Source organism: Lineus longissimus, chromosome 9 (genome assembly GCF_910592395.1).
Source record: "Lineus longissimus chromosome 9, tnLinLong1.2, whole genome shotgun sequence".
In the NCBI taxonomy this organism is placed as follows: Eukaryota; Metazoa; Nemertea; class Pilidiophora; order Heteronemertea; family Lineidae; genus Lineus; species Lineus longissimus.
In genome coordinates this window covers 13898101-13919567 of record NC_088316.1, presented here as the reverse complement: position 1 = coordinate 13919567, position 21467 = coordinate 13898101, and the positions used below count along the sequence as shown (strand labels likewise).

At 40.4% G+C, this 21467-nt stretch overlaps 1 protein-coding gene across 2 annotated transcripts; it reads left to right on the top strand.

Annotated features, from left to right (window-relative positions):
- The first annotated feature begins 330 nt into the window (after nt 1-330).
- On the top strand, nt 331-20985 carry LOC135493427 (glycine receptor subunit alphaZ1-like). Of its 2 annotated transcripts, none has more exons than XM_064780770.1 (10): nt 331-496; nt 8630-8812; nt 12325-12407; nt 12913-12980; nt 13330-13559; nt 15705-15787; nt 17648-17788; nt 18017-18231; nt 18649-18936; nt 19308-20985. In XM_064780770.1, exons 2-10 carry the CDS (start codon nt 8706-8708, stop codon nt 19473-19475), a joined length of 1383 nt encoding a protein of 460 aa, XP_064636840.1. In that variant the 5' UTR covers nt 331-496; nt 8630-8705; the 3' UTR covers nt 19476-20985. The 2 variants fall into 2 exon arrangements, with proteins under 2 accessions (XP_064636840.1, XP_064636839.1); XM_064780769.1 differs by lacking the exon at nt 15705-15787 and adding an exon at nt 15062-15144.
- Nucleotides 20986-21467: the final 482 nt, after the last annotated feature.

Sequence of the window (21467 nt, the reverse complement as noted above, 5' to 3'; positions counted from 1 at the left end):
ATAGTTGGTTGTGACAATGTCTTTCATGACAGGCCTAATATTGTCAACAAGAATATTCAGTGTTTTTTATTTATCTGACCCCTTGTATAGCCAAGGTGCATGTATATCGAAGAGTAGGATTTCGTGTCACTGCCTCGATGTTCGGTAGTGGTCGCCTGAGGTGACAAGGCCAACTGTGGGCCGATCTTTACATTGTAGCTGCGCTAGTTTGCCCCTGGCGCAAGTTACCATTCTCAACCACAATTCAGTTCTCGCGACAACCACCAGTTTTTGCCATGGTCCTATATAGCGTATCCCGCCGAAGCTTCGATCAGTTGCTATGAACAGATACATGTTAAGGCAGACTCCAGCGCGTACAGAAGCCAGAAAGCTTGGAATACCCGGGCGCGTAAGACGTGAAAATTTTATAGTGAGAGTCACCGTTGATTATAGTTCTCCAGTAATGGAATGAGAATAAAGGAAATGAACATAGGATAGTTCGTCTTTACCTTGCAAGGTAAGTGGCCTTACGTACTGCTGTCATCTGCGCAAAGTTAAACTATATATATCAGCACGTGGTAATGGTTTTTTTTTTACTTAAGCGTGGTATCATAAAAGTAGCTGGTCTCTTCACCACATATCATTTTGTAACAGTTACAAATATGGAGCGAAGTATATTGAAGACCACTGGACGGGGATGAATTGATGAATGAATGCATTAATGAATGAATGATGAATGAATGAATGAACTTTTTTTTGTAAGAAAATCTTTAATAGCTCACTAGGTATCGATGATATGGCCAATGAAAAGGATGAGATGTTCTGGCTATGGAAAGAATGGTTTATTGACTTCGAACGATATTGAGTTTCATTGTGTTTCATAAGGGCCGAACATGAACATGTACTTGGTACCAAACCAGACCAGATCAAGTCGCTCACGACGTCATGAATGACAAACATCTCAGAAATATGGACTGATCACAAAAAATGGACCAGAAGAATAGAGAGGGTACATCTTTTCGACTACCTCAAACACGAGCGGCATGACTTGCAGCATGTGCCCAACGCGAAACAGACAATTCCAGCTGAGAAAATCATTCAATATCCGCTCTTGTTTCCCTCAAACTCTGCAACTGATGTTGCCATTGTTGGCTATTGACTTGGTACTCATGCAATGACCTTTCTTTGTTTACTTCTATTGACATCGAGAACAAGCGCAACATCCGGAATCGGATTGTTGACATTGATGACATTGAACAAATACTATCAGAACGTTTCAATAATTTGCTTTGCTAATGCAAACTGTTATGCAAATTTGTTCATAATCATTTTTTGAGATGGCGGAGCAAATATCAAAATGTTACTAAAAATGCATTTTAGGTTGAGCGAAACTAAGTTTTGCCTGCATGGGTGGCTGAAAAAAAGTGTTGAAAAACCTTACTTAAATCTGGATAATTTATGATATATAAGTTTGATTACATGTAGAAGGGAGCCTTCCCTGAGTTAGAAAATACAGTTATCTAGTGCCTTCCTTTGTCCTTGAGGAAGTGTGTATCTCGTAAAAAATGGCCTGATATTGTCAGGATGGTGTACGGGTGCAGTAAGAAGAGATTGTGCGGACCATCCCGTCATTTTTCTGCCAACTCCCCGATGATCGCTTCCTATACCTTCAGGTTGGAAGTGCAGAACGTAGCCATTTTCTGAGACTCCACTGGGGAAATCCCGGCTAAAACTATGTCAGCCATGGTATAGTCAGAGAACTAATTTGATTAGTACTCTTGACAGGCATGCTGAGTAAATCTTGTGGCGAGGCGATTGCATTCGCAACCTGTTAACATGAACGGATGCCACTTGTTGTTATATATCCTACTGTAAGAGCTGATGAGAAACTCGTGTGCACATTACATTTGCGGCTTTCCGGAGCCGAACATAGCCGGCACCCCGAATCTGTCTATACGGCTGGATTTTGTATAACTGCTAATTTCCGCTCCACAGTTTCCCACTGACAGGCCAGGAATCACATCAGTCGAAAGCATACACATGACGAGCTCTATAGACTGATGAGGAACAAAGAGACTGAGTGGGCTAGTGTAATGCTTCTGAATGATTCCGTTTCTTACTGTTTCTACTCTCCAAGACGGAGTATGATAAGAAACAAATGTAATACGGACTAGATTTTAACACCAACTGCCACTGCGTCACCTCTCTAATCCAGAGAGCTCGGCATTCGCGATCACCAAGCATCTGTTGATATTTGCCTTGGGATCTCATGATTTTACGGGTGCTGTGTACTATTACCGGCAGCTGCAACATTATTGAGATGTGTACCCCAGAAATCGATCCATGCATGCTGTGTAAGGCTTTGTCTAGCACCTAATAACCCATTCTCATATCATTTCAAGTATACAGTACACTTTTTTCAATTACATGTAATTGGCTTTTCAGGACCAACTATGAAACATATGTTTTTGTAGCGGATTGTTTACATACCAATTCCTGTTAACGCAAAATCCATCTACTGTTAAGTGTACTGCACATAATGATGATATTGTCCAGTTATTCGTCAGAGGCCAATTCAAAAATGGCCACCTTCGCCGCCATCTTCGACGAGTGGCTGCGCTGAACAATCATCATACACGTTATCCTCATTTTCCGTTCCGCGATGGAGACATATGGAGTCACATGCGCTGCTCGAAATCTTTCTGTTGCATTATCTAGAGAAACAAATTATTCTCTCGCTTAACATGTGATCAATGAATATGTAAAAAATCCAATTATCTTTTGAGCTCTGGATGAGATTTATGGTGAACTAATCTATTGTGGTTCATGGAAAAATCTCCATACTATAATCAGTTAGATCCTTCCGTACGACTGCTGTTACAGATGATGAAGACCAATTTGTTGTATTGCAGACGACAAATGATTCTATACGCGCTTTAATATCTGAGCTATTGACTGCAGTCTGGCCATGGTCTCTCTGGAACCATATGCCATAAACCATCAGAATTCAATATGGACGGACACTTTTTTGGGGGACATTTAGATTCTACACTGGTCCAATCGGTTGACAAATGGAAGGTGCTATATGGGCTCTTTTTTGATTTCTATTAATCAAATCACCCGTATGTTACTGGCGTGAGACTTCGAAAACAATCGCAGCTCAGTTTCATACGATTTTGCGAAAAAGGCCACTCTTCCCCATTATCCGATGATGCACATGTATACTGTTCAACACCGACAAATGGAGTCCAAAACAAACCGACTTTGGGATTCAAATTGGATTCAAACTCTAGTTGACATTGTAGGAAGTATAGTCCCTTGTTGCCGTCTTTTAATCTTGTTACCATTGCGATAGCATTCCGTTCCATCCAACTTTTTATGGTAATGATGATGAATGCTTTATTTGTGGTTTTAGACATCGGCCCAATATACCACATGATTTAAACGACCAGCAGCTCTCTGTTGGCGCTACTGGACAATAGAGCTGTGTTATATATGGTCATGTATTGATCTCCGGAGACGTTTTCAAGTGTGGTTGATTTCGGTTTCACATGGCTACTGTAGCGAGAAGGAGTAATTTCAAAATTGTCCTCGTTAGCGCACAGTCACGACGGACAAAGACATTGTTTTCGACAAAAAGTTCCCATCTACTGTGTTGCCTCGCACAGATAATAAAGTCCATCCCCGACCATTGGCGTGATGCTGCGCAGCGAAACAGGTTTCTTTCGTGTTGTCACCGCATGTTCGTTGATTTGGAGCCAGAATACAGCCCCCTCGTTGATAATAATGGCCATAAAGGTCCTCCTATATACACATGTATATATGATAGTAATCATGGCGATGGCGCAACAAAGCAATCATTCTGTCACCACTTCCTTTTATGACAATGCTCTCACGGCCTCATCTTTAGCTTATTACTCCCAGTTGCCCATACAGCATACCAAGATCAGAATACAAACACATTCCTCTGAATATCGTATCAGTTTTAACTGAGAACGTAGCAAGGAAGTATACGATAGTTTACATTTTCAAGCGTGTTTTCATCATTTACCGCAAATAAACCGCTAAATGCATGAAATGCATTTTTACCGAGTTTGCTTGTTATTGGTATTAAATGTTGGCACATGTATGGTATAATGCACTTGCTGCTGGCAATCGCTTTTATGTTGCTCTAGGAAGTCTCAGGAGATTGCTGTCGGAATGCTGTAGTCAGTGCATCTGTTTCTGTCTTCTTTTTGCTTATATACACATGACACCAAAAGAAACACTGAAGCATGTCATGAGAAATCATTTTCCTTCGTGCAAGGCCTCATCATTTAGGCTAAAATGAAAGTAAGCAAAAGCAGGTAGGATTCTCAACAACATTCTTCGTTTTTCTGCCGATTCCTGAAACGACCATGACAGTCACACCATGCAGAGGTACTTTTTATGATATCACCAGTCATGAAATTGCGAGATGAATTATTCGGACCGCATTTCCCTCGCCGACGATTGCCCTTGCGCCAACAAAAGGTTTCATTGTTTCCCTAGTACAAAAATATAAAGAAACCTTTAGCATTGATCCTATATTTAATAATCAAATTGTTGGAGACGACGCAATCCCAGTTCGATTTTAATCTAGTTACAAGGCGCTGTGTATCGTTTTAATTATTAATTCACAACCTTAATTGTATAAATTATCGGATTTTAAATGAGTTTAGTTGAGGAACAGCAAGTCAACGTGACCTTTGCGAGACGTATGTGTCCTAAAGTTTAAGAGACAAAAGGGAATATAGAGGAAATGCAACGATGTCTTGAAGACCATTACGAAGAAATCGATGCTCATTAACTGTTACACCATTATGTTATATTGAAAGATGACTTTGCTTGTCCTCAAGGACGACATCGTTCTTAGAATTCAGAGAGTTTGCCGGTCGAGAAAGAAAGATGATTCTACATCCTACTGATGAATGGATGAATCGCCATGGATGAATCGCCTCAAGGACGACATCGTTCTTAGAATTCAGAGAGTTTGCCGGTCGAGAAAGAAAGATGATTCTACATCCTACTGATGAATGGATGAATCGCCATGACAAGCTTTCGTAATCAACTGTTTGCCGTAGAAAGTCTCATTTCTTCTTGATTTGTATCTTGCTATTGTTGCCGATGGTGAAAAATCACAATGTTCCGCCATATCGCAACAACTGATATAGATAAATCAAGTAAATTGCGGTTCCCACTTGATAGAGGTCAGCTATTGCTCATGTAATCGTCTAGAATGAGAAGCCATGGCATCTTGGAATCTCAAGGGGAGGGGGTACCGAGATACCAAGTAATGTACAAAACTCCACTAATTCGCTAGAAAGATATCACTGAGACTTTAGTGATTGCACGACGCCACAATACGTCGGTCAATGCAAATCTCACTGATATATACTGAACGCCATTAATACGTTGGTGGAAATTTCACCGATATACTGATTGCATGCGTTACGCCACTAATTTCACTGGTGATATAATGATAGCATGACGCCACAAATTTTCTGGGACACTATGTATACATATGATAACTTCATGTATATGCTCCAAATTCTCACCAAGGCCAACGGCAACCGTTGAGTTTTACTACAGTTTAGCTATAGTATCCATAGCGACCTCCAAGGTTTTTGCATCTTATCAAAGATTAAAAACTCGGGCTACGTTTGAAGGGAAAACAAGACCATGAGGTTCAGGATGGGTATTATGAGGATACTAACGATGTTTACTGATGGGGTTATAAAAGATGCAGCGAAGTTAGCGTAATTTTCATAATTCATAATTTGTTTCAGTTAGATCGTTTGCGGTGACATTAATGGCAATTGGTTCAATCATGTGAATTTCCGTTGGGTGATAAAAGCGCAATAAATCGAAATTATGGAGATGTCAGTCGCATCACATGATTAGGCAGTTTAACTTCCTTTTTTTTGTTCAGCATATCAAAAATTTTAGAGTGCCACATGTTTTGTACGTGTAGTTTTTATTCGTTTTATGACGGATTATCGATTAGGTATCTAGGTCCGCATGGTTATATCAACAACCCATTTAATGGTCGAAAATACATATTCAATTTTGTGCATTATTACTCTGACCAAAAACACATTGCTTTGAAGTAATGTGTTATTGCTATGACCTATACGCCGTGGAATCACCATTTAGAATGTACCATCAATGATTAACCCATAAAATGGAGAGAAAAAACAATATTTGTACCAACTGTCCATGCCGATCGACCGTCGTTGTGCGTATTATCATCCATCCTTCAAAGGAGAAGGGGAGACATTATAGATTGATGTTCACCGCCTTTAAATCGTCAAGCAACTTTCCCGAAGTCTTCCGCTCGGCCGTTCTCGGCAAACGGCTCGCTTCTCCATATCCATCCACTCCAAAAAACAATGGATGTGACGGTAGAGTTAGGCCTAATTTCATCCTTTAACACTATGTGTTTTAATTTTGCTTTAATATAACCATGTGAGCCTATTTTCGTTTGGCATATCGAATTTTTAGGGGAACAGTTTTTATTCTTGCATGTACTTTGCGGTCTCGTTCTGATTAAACCGTTTTAGCTTAGCTATGTTGCTTGAAATTAATTGATAGACCGGCGGGTATCATTAGGATGACAAAAAACAACGCCATCAAAATGTATTTAATCATCTCATTTTGTAATCGCAACGTAATTTCAAGCGCATAAAATGTACGGAATTAAACATCACTACACGCAATGTACACTGTGCGGAAGCATGCCACACCACAACCTCATAATTCATTTCTTCCAGAGACGTGTCACGCGCTATCACGATTTACATGCAGTCGAAAGTAACTTAGAGCTGCTACACATCCAATAAAACGAATCAAATATTTATAGGAAAAAGATTAATTAGAAATCCATCCAATCAAATCCTTTTTTGATATGAACAGTTGCATGTATTTGCTCATTTATCTTCCAAATGATTCTGTAGCCTAACTTAATTAACTCGGAATATTGTTATTGTGTGATCACAAACATTTCTAAACCTTTATCAATGGACCAAAAATTACATTGAGATCTCACTGTACATGTAATTGCTGTTGATTTCTCTGGTCGATATCATTTTGATCAAATTCCATTCACTTGTTGTGGGGGAAAGGAAAGGGTATGGTCTTGTGTATGCTTAATTCCTCATTTGGTGTCGTTTTTAGAGACATTGTCACTTGACTTCGAACACAATGCAAGGGTAGACTCACAGGCCCGATTCTGATTCGCCTCAGTTGGTCATGAGTCTAACAGGCCTCCGTAGAAAATAACTGTCAGAAAATGACTGTCAGGTAAGAAAGGGGGTCCTCCAATGCTTTGAAAGTTTGGGTCTTTAGCTTTGGTGTTCTAAAAGGCTATATCAGTATTATAATGACTAATGTCACACGTTTCACTCTTACCCGTAGTTGGATACCACTAACATGAAACAGTTATGGGTGCTGAGATGAAACTAAAGATAAAATACATGTACCTGAGTCTGATATAGATCTGGGTCCCTACGAAAGGTGAACCAGAAAGAATTGGATGGTAAAAACACCTGTAAGATCATCAGTGTAAATAGTTCATTCTTTAGTAGCTACAGGTAGGTTCCCTTTTAGATGCGGCGCTTTCGGTTCCTAGCAGGCTATATCACTGCCACATTTCGTACAACGAGCATGGTGAAAGTATCAAAAACCTGTATCTAAGGATGTAGCAGTTCAGACTACATTACATGCCATCATAATATTCTAGTATACCGGGTCACAACGTAAATTTGTTCTATCAAAAATGTTTCGCTATTTGGTCACGTCGCCAACCATAGTGAAGCGTTGCCATAGAATCTGCGGGCGTTTCGCTAAGCTTCGATGACTTTTCAGCACCAACGCGGATAATTCAATATTTCATGATATGATATAAAATCAATTACATGTTTCGGATTCAGGCATTGGTATATGACCTCGCTTACGTGAATACCTTTGCAGTATAATACACAAATGTAACTCGTCTTGTCAGATTTTTTTTTTTGAAACGCTTTATCTATGCAGTTTGTTATTATCATCACCAAGTGGTGTGAAATTATTCTTGGAGGAAAATGACACTTTGGTCATATTTGACTAATTGCAGATCCATCAATTTGTTGACGTTAACACAGTGCAAAAGCCTCCCAGGTTCTCTTCCAAAAAATTTTTCTGGCTTTTTATGTTGACGGAACATTGACAGCATCGCTCTTTCTGACAACAGGTTAATTGCTACCTAGAAGAAGTAACCTTCCTTTCGCATTTAAGGGTGAATGTTTCTGAAGAGAGTTCAGTGAGTGACCTAGGCTGAGGTACCCTGGTAAGCGCATCAAGGACATCAAGATTTAAAAGAAGCAGTAGCTGGCTGAATAGAGTGCCTCCATTCATTCAGCCTGTGCCCTGCTTGCCCTCTCATTCCCGAAAAATAATTGAAGCCCCAACAACCTTTCTGTTTTCTCACTAAATACGACGGTCGCCGCGGGCACCAAAGAATGTCCGTCCCGGCATTTCTTCCCGGCAACAAATTCCTTGATAAAAGGTACGGTGAATTATAGATGAAAAACAACCGATAACCTGATGTTTTCCTCTATAATTGCTCACTTTTCCTGTTCTCATTTCATTTCAGGTCGCCCAGAAACACTGAACACAGTCTGCTGGGTGTAGTATGGTATACATCGTTGTAGCTGGTTGATCTAATTCCTATGCAATCAAAAATGGATTACGCTGTTTTCCGTACGGGTATTATCCTTGGGATCATCGGATTCTGGGCAGTCCAAACAGGAGGCGAGGTTGAGCAGGAAACTGATATGTAAGTTAAAAGAATTTTTATTCCATTAATGTCATTTTGTGGAATCGTAACTGGCTCGAATCGAGCCGAACTACGGCATATGGTGTTGATTCTCCATGCTGGTTGAGCAAAGGAGGTAATGGATACGTATATTTATGTATTGCTATTTGTCTAGATTTCACTGTTTATTATTCGGTTTACGTTACTGTACTTCATGACTTCAGAGATTTATTCCGACCAGGTGGTTAGTTGCAATTATTAAGCTTTTTCGGCCTGCCGACATTGTATTCGGTTACACGGTGCACAGCGAGTGCATAAAGTCGCGTTCCACATCACTCAGTGTTCTCCTGGAGCCGGCTGAAATTCTAAATGAAGCCTATATATCATGAGGTAGTAGGTCATACGTTCGGTCTCAAGAATGTATGAAAGTATTATCTACAAATATCAATAATGAAGAAGAATATCTAAAGTTTATATAAGATCTGTAGTGTACAGTCCTATGCGAGGGGTAAAGTACAGAAAAGCATATGTGATAGGAAAACCAACGCTGGTATACAGGGAATTCCTTTATGGCCCAGTGTTGGCGCGTTGGCCCCAGAGCGGAAGTTAAGCAACGTTGAGCGCGGTCAACCTTTGGATCGGTGAGCGGCGCGTACAATACAATTAGCTTATAGAAACCAATGATTTTTTTAAGGGGACCCCTATTATGGTTCTATGATCCCTCTGGGTGTCCCTAGTGAGTGCCATCATTGTGTTCCTTCGTTTGTTTGTATTTTTATTGTTTATGTTCGGTACTCTTGTATATTGGTGCTCAATAAACTTATATTAAATGAAATAAAATAAATAGTACATGTACTTGGGCAGAATATGCATGTAGTCAGCATGAGCAAAGTTGCACGACTGAAGTGGGAGGACTTTTTTTTTAAAAAGCAAATTGTTTTTGGCTATACATTTATTTCAAATAAGTAAAAAACGTAATTTTCGATTCTTTGAAAAATTACCAAATTTAATCATGCTGTCTTTTCAAAATCCATATCCCAAACGATTCGTCACCCGCGCGGTGTAACCCATGCTCCGCTCAGTCAATTTAGAATGTTCCGACAATCAATTTTCTCGCTTTTTTGTGTTGAATCATGCGAAGAAATAGATAGTTATTGGTAGAATACGAAAATTGTCATGTGGGAAAGCATAATCTTTCATGCGTAATCGGTTTCATAACGGCAGTCGTTGGATGATGTATGCGCCGACAACGACGATTAGGGGAACGTTGATACAGACGATGCCGATTATCATTACGGCGCCGACAATGTACTTTTATTTGTAAATTCCGTGGCGGCACCAGGGATGTAAAACAAGGGAGACAGCTCTAATGTGAACTCCTGGGTCTTACCTGGAATACTTGACGACGAATGACAATTCATTTATTGAACCAAACCCAGCAAAAAAACCTGTCTCTCCATGTGTCGGAAATTTCAAAAAGACTAAAACTGTCTTTTCAAATGACAACCGCGCACTCACATTCAAATCGGTTTTAATAGCATACAACCACCATGATCTCCGACTGATCGTTCACAACACTGTCTCCATAGAAAAGTATGGGTTCAACTTATCCAAGAATTTCATTAGTTCGAGCAAATGGCAGTGTTGATTATTGCAAAACAGCCGATGATGTCTCTACTTCGTCCGGGTACAAATTTATCCTTGTCCCAAAACAGCGCTGGTGTACGGCGTATGTCTATCGGGAATTCCTTGGGAACATTAATGTCTCAGCGGTAGACACTGCTCTATGAATATCGCCTGAGAATGTTATCCATCCGACCAGCGCGGGTAAGGTTATGATTTCAAGGCGTCGGGTGGTAGAGACACTTCGTGTATAATAAGACTAAATTCATAGAGCGCTTCTCGGCTCACTTTGGGTTTTCTTGTGCTCTCAGCAGCAGAATGAGTTCAGAGTATGCTGTCGACGTTTCCGATCGTAAATCTTTCCGTGACTTCCAGCCCATCACAGCCAGATTCGTGACATCTGTCATTTCGCGGATCGTTTAATGGCGAACTCCACGCAATGAGATGAATATCTTGCTCTCTACTGATGACAATTGAGAAGCAATCGGGAGTACACATTGCCAGAAAGCCGGAAATTCACTTAGCAGGATCAATAACCCTCAATGTAACGTCCAAATTCAGACCAGGAAAGAGTATTTTGTGTTCTACTAGATTGGGTTCAGCTCCAGTGAATTGCTGAAAAATTGGCCTGTTTACCAAGAGAACATTGTTTCTGATTGGACAAAGCATGCTCGGAAATAATGATGCACTCCATCTCAGAAGACAAATCTCGTGTGTACATAAAGAATAATACATGTAGAAGAGGAAAGTATTGCAATTTCATGGCAACATGATTCTGGACTGCATGGAAGAACCTCTTGATTATAGCCGGAGAGATGCGTTGTGTGGATGAAGTTTGGATCAGCTCCAAATCAGTTCAAGTAATGCAGTGTCTGTTGATTCCGCCAAGTCGAAGGAATTTGCTGTGCTTGGCGCAAATTATCAGTACAAAATAGCAGTGGTATCGTCGTACGCACGTAAGATAGTTAGGGAGAAAAATGCAAAGCAATCCGGGCGGCAAAATTTTTTTCAACATGCCATTGTGTTGCAGGAGGGTTTATCTAGTGCTTCTGATAAGATGGAGGGAAAAAAGAGCGCCTGATAAAAGTTACTGATGATCCACTTGTGTTTGCAAAGCAAAATATGCATTTACCTGTGTCTTTGGGGAAGCAAAAGTACTGAGATTTATTGATATTCTTCGAGTGCATGTAAATAATGTACGTTAGGGTAATTGTTTCAGTGGATAAGTCATGAGTATAAACTATGACTTTTTATCATGAAAGCCGCCTGTGCACGATAAAGCCATTTTCGAAGCCAAATGAAGCGCCCTGACACATTCATTTATGATTTGCCCATTTACATACAAATGTATAGGCCTATGCTAATCAGGACACATCAACTTCCTATTAAATTGTCCAGTGCTGACTATCGATGTAGTCTGTATCATGGGACTCTCGTCCCCATTGATGACTATACAGAATGCATGAACGTTGGTCGGTTCTTCATCAATATAATAATTGCAGAAACTCCCCTGTGGATCATTGTAATGAGTTTTCCCGTCAGCTGAACAAGCCAATGATTGACGATGTTGGTCGAAATTCAAGCATCACTCTTTTATAATTGATTTACCCGAGTTACCTCGCATTACGTCCCAGGCGCGACTAAAGGTTATCAAATTCCACAGGTTTATTGATTAAATCAACACTTTTATTATTCATGGATAGTTTGTTGGGCGGTGAATATCATTGCTTATCCCAGCCTCGATAATTTCCTGAATTTTCACAACGGCATCTAAAAAACAGGACAGAATACTGAGAAAAGGGAATGATGATAGAAGCCCCAGGTACTTTCCTTAAAATTGTGTCTGTTTCGAATCGAAGTGTCGAACTAGCAAGGTGTTGTGACATTTTCTTTGATTTCCTCTCTTTCAGGTATTCCCGCCAACAGTCTAAACTACTGAACCAACTAATTAATGAGTCCCGATACGACAGTCGGCTTAGACCAAACCTAGATGGTAAGTCAAATATCTGCTTTTTCATCTGCTGTGTATTCTTCTTCCTCTCCTTCTCCTTCTCTTCCCCTCCTTCTCGTTCTCAATCTCCTCATTCTTCTGAGTCTTCTTGCCTTTCTCTACACAGTCACTCATATTTGAATACTGTCCTTCGGAGTCGTGTTACCTCTTCATATGAGCTGCATATGGCCTTGGAGCAGGCAAGTTCCCTCGGACCAAGTTTGCCACTCTTGGCCATCTTGCAAGGACGTGCTCAATAGTAATTGGATCAACTGATCTATAGCACAACAGATCCGTGGTGCCACGTACAGGGGCGCATTGCCACTCGCTCCGAACTTGTTAAACAGAATGACGATGCTGCAGTGTGGTATGTCTTGTGTATGTTGACTCTGCGCTGTCAAGTATTCGGCCCGTCATCAATTCAGCAAGGGTTATGTTTGATCAACCACGAAAATAAAAACACCTCTGATTCTTTATGACATTATTGTAGTATTTTTTTTCATTTCAGGTCGTCCCATAGTTGTGATATGTGATTTTTACGTCGCAAGCTTTGGTGAGCTTGATGAGATTGCAATGGTAAGATCGATGCTTTGTCAAATATACCTGTACATGTATGTATACGTAATTAGAAAAACTGTATGGAGGCTTTTTCTGAATATCTCACATGCAAGTTACTGTCGCTCATGGTTTTCATAAATAAAATGATTTATTCAGTCTTTTGAAGATTTTTATTCCCTCAAACTAATTCATCCACGAAAGAAAAGCTTGAGAGAAGTAAATCATCGTCTCAGTAAATCTCAAGCAGCGCCGTGTGCAATATCTCATACTCAATTCTAAAATGAGATTTTCTTTACTTTCGCCAGAACATGTATCATTAAGGCTACTACTCGAAAGTGTCCTCAAACATTGACCTACTTATTTCCAGGACTACAGTGTTGATATTTTCTTCCGGCAAAGCTGGAATGACCCCAGACTCAAACATACCGGAATCAACGGTGACAACAAGACGCTCGCTTTACCCGCCAAAATGTTGGATAAAATATGGATTCCGGACAGTTTTTTCTCCAACGAGAAGATGGCGAGAGGTCACGATATAACAGTGCCAAATAAACTCATTCGAATATACAGCACGGGCAATGTTATGTTTAGTAACAGGTGGGTGTTTCTTTCTGTGGTACTAGGAGGTCTCTTAATAAAATATAAAAATGGGTAACGGGTCATATGAGATCAGCCCAGAAGGGTTAGGTTCCAATGTCCCCATAAAGTCTGAAAGTCTAAAAATTATTATGCATTCAGCAGCCTATGTCGCTTATGATTAAAGAAACACTTCGATTAGTTGATTTACCAATGCACACTGATTGAGAACATGAAGAAACCACCATACGTCTGTTAAATCGAAAGTCAAAGTAATCAAAATTCGACAGAAGTTAAGCACGTCATGATGATGCTGGGTTTAAAGTGTGTTAGCATACATGTAGGATAACTTCACCTCAACCTGACCAGACGTAAATACATGCCAGCGAGAGTCATCACGCTCTTCATTGAAATTAAACAACATCGAATAACTTGATCCACCATGATGTTTAATTCAACGAAATTGAAATGAGGCAGACGATATTTTAATGAAGCCCAGATTATAAGGGGATATCGGGACCCGGGAACGCCATTACCAGGTGAAGGACGTCCCATTATCAGTTTTCTGGCATTCCTGTAGTACCATGGTAGTACGAGTAAAACCATAATGATGATGTAGATTTGACGCCAAGTGAAATACCTTTGGGATTCTTTCATAAAAGATGCAGAGTCGTTGACTAATGTTCGATGTATGCTTCTCACGCGCGGAGGGATATCGTAGGTTGGGGCAAACGTAGTACGAAGAGATGAAATCTCGGTCACTGTAGATAGAAGCTAAGCCGTTACTCACTCCCTTGTCCTGTAAATAGTCCATCGTTCTGTTTGTTTAGTTTCATCTGCTGTGCAAATGCGCCCATTCTTTAACCATAGCAAAGACGATAAATTAAAACCGACGAAACATGCGGCATTTCCTTCCATTCAGTGTACAATATACCATTTATTTTTTCGTAATCAGTGAATTAAAAGCTGGTGTTTGCTTCAAAACAAAGCCTTTTTGCGATGGCCATGATAGGCTCATCAAAGAATTTGTCATCAAGTTCAAGTTGTGCGGAATAAGCTTTGGTTGTTACCTTGTGAACGAGAAGGCTCTTCCCCAATACACTTTTTTCGAAACGGGCGGTAGCTTTATCGAAACCCGCATACGTTCATTCGTCGCTTGTCCTTCTAATTGATCGTTTTTGACCACGCCATAGTTAGCATGCTGGGGTAACAGTCCGCTTGTAAGTTGCTTCTAATGGAATTTTGGTTCCGTTTTTGATCTGGTTCTGGTTATACTAAACGTGATCAGTTGAGTTGTGAAGGAAAAATCAAGAAACCCTCGCACGTATGACCTTTTCAGAGTTCTGTCCATCATTTGTTTAGTTAAAGGTGCTCCCCCTTTTTAAAAATGGTACCAGTTGTGATGCGTATATAGTCATGATAGACATGCAGGGGTGAAATGCAAAGGACCATAGGTCGAGGTTCCCTCTCCCAGGTAAGCAAAATGGCCCTGGCCATTTGACTTAAACGTTCTCTGCTTGCAGGCTGACGCTTGTTCTATCATGTCCAATGATTCTCACTAATTTTCCCATGGACAAGCAGAAGTGTCGGATGGAGATAGAGTCATGTGAGTAACACTCGGATGGATGGTTTCTCTAATGCATGCAGCTTCTACTCTAATCACACTTCTTAACTTTTTCCTCAGACCTTCAGTGTATTTCATGGTCAGTGTTTTCCGAGGGTTTTGGCCGATATTCCAAGCAAGTAAGTTAATATCACACACGTCCCCCAGGTATACATACTTGGCTTAAAAATACGAACGACCGGATTTCGGAAATGATAAGCAAAATATCAATGTTAATCGAAGGAAATGCAATTATTCGAATTTGAAAAGGAAAATCTTGAACTAACACTGCATCTTCTTCTGTTTTATATAGGTTTTGTTTTTGTGGCTCAACTATACACTAATTCAAGGAACAATCTTCGATTCAGCTTTGTCTTCGGGTACCCGACAAGAAAATCACCAGCAGGGCAGTTTTGGACCGGATCCAGCTCAAAAGCGTGGAATATCGGGGAAAACCTTTACTCATTTCTTGTCTCATCGTCACCATTCAGTGTGTTCTCCTCGCTTAAGGTATCGACTAACGCCAAGAGACAACGGGCTCCAACTATATCTTTTGATTGCAGGTTAACACTGCTTCTCTCATGTCATATGGCCCTTAACAATTTCCCACATGACCGCCAGAGGTGCAATATGGATATAGAATCTTGTGAGTACAAACGTCGAGGTGCATGCATGTGGTCAAGAAGACAGTGCATGATGACGCCTGAAAGGGGTGCATGGGATCATAAATCTATTTTTTTCCGCCGTCTCTGTCGATCACATCAAAGATTAGAGTATACGTGTACTTGATTATACGATGAACTTTAGTACATGAAGGTTATCGTTTCTTGCGTACAACTTTCCCAAAGATTAGGAGGGGCAGTTGACCCTGCATGGTTTGAGGAATTGATACTGAACTGGAGGTTGGTTGTCTCGCCAAACACCGAAAGGCTGGAGCTGTTATTTTCCTAAAACCCCGGCTTTGGCCTACATTTTAGCTCCACCCTCGCAGCATTTGGTGAGACAATCAATACCTTCAGTTCGGTATGACTTCTGTACTTCAAGAAGTGAGCACTGACACAAAATGTTCTGAAGCGCCAGTCTCTCATTAAGAGGCATTTTGTTAAGAACTTGCTTCTTTCCTGATAGTGCAGAGTCAAAAGCGATCCATACATCACCGGATCGTTTTCGGCAGAGTGCAGATTTAAATCTGGAAACAACTACGTGAGTGGTTTCTAGAGAGTGTCATTAATTATCTAATAGCATGTAGATTTTTGCCACTTGGAGTTCACTTTGTGGGATCGATATCTGCGAACTTACCGAGCCTTGGTGCCGACAACGTGCTTTAACTGTAAAGTATTTGAACAACATAATTCTGTCATGAACATTGTCAACACTCAGCAGTACAAGATACTGTAGCACGTTCGTGATGATTTGATGAAAGCCAGCCTCTCGTCGGTTGGCACATTCATGCATAACAAGTAGGTAGTCTACCCAATGGCTTGAGAGAGGGCAAAACAGAGTGGTGAAGTTGTAGTATCAACAGGAGTAGCCACTTTTGTGCGAGTCAGTTGCTCAGAACCACATGATAAAAACATTTTTGGTAACATTTGAGGGATATTTCCGGCACCCAGTATAGCTACTGCCCTGGAATAGTTTAATGAGGTGAAGCTGGTCCATGAAAAATCCCCCTCGTACCAAGGGTTTTCAATATACTCATCCTCTCCATATATGACGTACGGGTGAAAAAAACTGAATCTCAGGATGATGATAAATGCTTCGTGCCCCAACTCATGCATTCCATGTGCGGCCACATTCTTTCTAACACTCCACAGAAAGACAAGAATATTCGAAGAGGCATGCTATTATGGAGTGCCCTTCAGAAACCAGCCTCTTATATATCATATAGGTTGGTACATTTCATGCATAACAACTAAGTTGGTATAGCCTTACCCCTGGTAGCGTTCGATGTTGCCTTTCAATTGCCAATGTTTGCAAAGGAAATTTGTTGTATCTTCTTATTGTAAAGATGTTTGTTTTATAATAGATTGATACTTTTTTACACGTTTTTCTGCGGTATATTTTTATATAGGAATCTGAGGCTACAATGTATGTAACAGCGCGGACCATGGGTAAAAGATGCGGAAAATATCAAAATGTTACACTGGGCAAAAATTATCTCGATGATTTTAGAATTGCTTGAACATGATAAAGACTTTGCTTTCGCAGACGGAACTGCTCCATCACGCCACTTTCTGGACCGGCGACCAGTTACATGATAAAGAAATCAATGAAGCTACATGGACATGTTTTTGATTTATCTCCAAATACGTGTTAGTAACGCTGCAAATCACGCTATTTATAAGATCTTTGTTAGCCGCTGCGCTGCCCGCGAAGGAAGCATCTCTGCTTGATATGCGGCGTGAAATGAAATATGGAGATAGACTTTATTAAGGATTCGCGGGGCTGATGATAAATATAATAATTTCATTTAAGTAATTCAAGACACGTTTCTTATATTTTTCAGTTGGTTATGATGATACTGACATCGTGTTCAAATGGAAAGCTGAAAAAGCGGTCGAGCTTAATCCTGATCTAGAGCTGCCCCAGTTCGAGCTCGACGATGATATTGAGCTAACAGAGAATTGCGAGAGAAGGTATACTACTGGTACGGTGATGTCCATTTACCGGGACATCTTTAAACAGTCAATTGCAAATTCGGCTAGAAAGCATTACGGAATTCTGATTGGTTGTCATAAATGTGACATCACTCTAAGTGCATCAAATGCTCTTCATCAGATATTTACTGCAATATATAAGGTAGCGTAGTACGTTGTACTAAAATCCGAATAACTATAAAAAATACATGTTACATTTTATATTTTCATCATTACAGGGAACTTCTCCTGCCTTAGATCAACGTTCAAATTGGCAAGAAAGTTCGGGTTTTTCCTGCTGCAGACTTACATTCCTTCCGTGCTCATTGTCATTTTATCATGGGTATCATTCTGGATCCATCCCGATGCTGTTCCCGCGAGAATCTCGCTAGGTGTTACCACTGTGCTCACTATGACCACACAACTGTCCGGTTCAAGGGCGTCCATCCCGAAGGTAAACATAATTTGAAAAGAATATGTTTACAGTTGTAAATCATTGGACCTTCATATAGGTATCAGTCAAACACGAGGAAAATGTAAGGTATTATGCGGCCATTTTGAGTTGATGCGGCCATCTTAGATTTTAGACGAAATCCAGCCATGCTCCTAGTCAAATTGCTTCTTCTTGCCTGAGGTTTAAAGTCTAGGAAGGTGACAGCATCTGTTGTTTGAAGATAAGCAGGCGTTGGTCGATACTGGTACAGTCAACATTTTAGTATTCACATGGCGAGGACCGCTCCACTTAATATGTTTGTACTGGTAAGGGAGGTCCTTGAGAATTTCATGGCGAAATTGCCATAGGAAGCTTTCTGTCAACAAAAGAAGCTTTTCTTTTGATCATCTCCTATCATGATAAAATAACTCCTTTCAGGTGTCGTATCCTAAAGCCATAGATGTATGGATGGCCACGTGCATGTTATTCGTGTTCAGCGCCCTCATAGAGTACGCCTTGGTCAATGTATTATCCAGGCAGATTTCCAAGCGGATTGCCCGGCGGTTGGCGACTCTTGCGGAACCCCCTGCGGAACCTGCCACTGACCCGTTGGATTCTGATGATGCCAAAGAAATAGATGAGCGTCAAGGAGTGGAGAAGAACACGATGAAACCTAATTCGAATGCAAATAAAGGGGATAAAGCTGCTGAGAAGCCAAGTACTATGGTAAGTTGATGAGAACGCTTGTAAAGGGTATTTCGCGTCGATTTATAAAAAAAACTATGCATGCGTATGTGAACAATTACAAGTCTTCTCTAAGGGTATGTCTCAACTGATTGCAATTTTGCCTGAATCGCACAGCGCATGCGGAATCCCGAAGCAAAAGTTTGGTTCGGTTTAACTCTGGGTGCAGTAAGGCAATTCGTTCTCGGAATCGCATTCAGTCGAAACCTACCCTAACAGCCTTAGGGACCAAGACCCGAAATTGAAGGTTAGGCCTATTCGTAGTTCAGAATTACCAAGTTATACCAATCCTGCAGATTGTCAAAATTGCCAATCATTGCCATATTTCTGATCAGTTTAAATTTTTCTTCCAGGAAACGTGCTATCGGTCCTTCTTTCGATTGATAGATTGTCCTGTTGGGCCTGGGAATAGAAACCTCTCGTCAAGCATCGACAAGTCATCGAGATACGGGTTTCCTCTGTCATTTCTACTTTTTAACATCGTATATTGGTCCGTCTACTCTTCGTATTCGCCGGAGTGAAGTCTACTGGTTTGGTAGATGGTATGTGATTTCATTGTCCGTCACGGGATGGAGTTTGCTCTTCTCATCATGCATGGGAGGTCATCAACTGAAGGTGTTCGGCAGAAAAAAAGAAATTGGTTCTACAAATGCATAATAACCGCCAGCAATGCATTTTTGGAATGATTATCTATGCGAAGAATGTGCGATTCTTGCTCGCAAAACTCGTCATTTTATATTTCCGTTTTATAGCCTCTCTTCACAGGTCGATCGCGGATATATGTACGCGTTGATCAAGCTGCGCCGGATATAACCGAGTATGAACTGACCTGAGCTGATTGGCGCCCAATAGCTTGATCGGACTACGATTTTTGTCAGTGACTGACCACGCAGTTTACTGATTGAAGAAATAGCCAATAGGCCAATGGCTTATGATTGATGATGGAAAGACGCCTTTTAGTTTGATGCCTGAGATTCAGGATTCGAAATCTGACCTGTATGCTAAATTGTGTTAGTGTGCGGCACTAAATGCCAAGTAAATGCCCGCGTAACATGAGATAATATATAGACAATGTAGATAAACCAACTGCTTTCAGAGAATTGCTGCTACGGAGTTTCAATCCAAGTTTCAATTCGTGCCATATCAGAATCAGAGAATAAACATATCGTTCGTGTTTTTAATATTGTATGAACTTCACCATTAACTCTTCTATTTGGTGTAAATTTCACCAGGGCTCAGCAGTATTCATTATGCATTTGATTGGCGTTATAGCATGCATTATACTGCCGGCTGCATTTTGATAAAAAGTGCTTTGTCAGAGAGAGAGAAAATGTGGTCGCCGACATTCTACAGGATGTGTTTCTTTTTGGAACGGGTTGGTCACCAGATATGTATAGTGTACTTAATAATATCCTATATCTGATACTCTAGTCCATTCGTAATGATTTGTCCTCATCGTTTGAGGCTCAGGAGGGCGAATTACAGGTTGGATTTCTTTGAAGCTTGGTTTTTATTGATCCTTGCCTCAAATCCAAACAGGATTGTAAGAGAGGTTCAGCATTCTCATTTATACGAATGGACTAAAGCTCATTCATCACCAGTGTCATTCAGTCTTCTCAAGACAGTGGATTTAACACAGTCTGGCTTACAAGCGGTCAAAAATTAACCTTGGAACCGAATGTTGGTAAAGAGAAAAAAACTTTCTCGTTATGACCTTTGGTTATCAGTTGGAGATAGGAACATGTGCCTTTTAAAAACTTGACAGATATCAAATATTTACTGGGCCTATGCTTGGTTGTTACTATGCAATGAAATTGTAAGTTTTAAAATCGATTTCTTTCATGTTGTTACCGTCAGATTGCGATTGATAAAAGCTTTATGTATTGAAAAAGATGGGTTAACTGGAACACGGAAAAATACTGATCTAGCGTTTGATTATGACGTGACATAACTCCAGTTTCAATGTTACTTTTTTGGCCATGTCCCCTTTTAAAATTTAAATGTACAATGCAAGGAATTGTTGAAATAAACTTTTGGTCAATTTTGTAATTTTTTGCGTTGTGTTAGTCATTCGATATAAATCTACAGGAAATGCTACTTTTTGTTTAATACTCGGGCCTGCTGACAGTTTGCCTGGACGATGCACTGTACATGTATGGCATGTACATGTAGTACATGTATTTGGCTAAGAAGCAAGAAGGGCTGCGAACTAAAATTGAATGGCGAAAACCAGTATAAGATGATCCGATCGAATGGCTGATAAAAAGTTTCTCTATCGTTTCAAATTCCCATCTAAGCACGAAATATGATAAGCTAAGTTGTTGAAAGCACACTTCAGTGTTGCAAGGAAAATATCGGTTTACACTTCAGCATAGAATTGCAGTGCGGAGCACGATTGTGTTTTTGCTTCTTTATTCAAAGAGAGTGGGTTTTTTTTTTACATGGCCAGTATTTCAAGAATAAAAAAATCTCATTAATTTGGAATACATGTGCATCATGCCGTTATCTAATAT

Bases quoted from the DNA above. Each gene is read 5' to 3' on its own strand.
- LOC135493427 (XM_064780770.1), top strand. From the start codon at position 8,706: ATGCAATCAAAAATGGATTACGCTGTTTTCCGTACGGGTATTATCCTT. The intron at 8,813-12,324 runs GTAAGTTAAAAG...CCTCTCTTTCAG, and splicing joins GTTGAGCAGGAAACTGATAT to GTATTCCCGCCAACAGTCTA. The intron at 17,789-18,016 runs GTACGGTGATGT...TCATCATTACAG, and splicing joins CGAGAGAAGGTATACTACTG to GGAACTTCTCCTGCCTTAGA.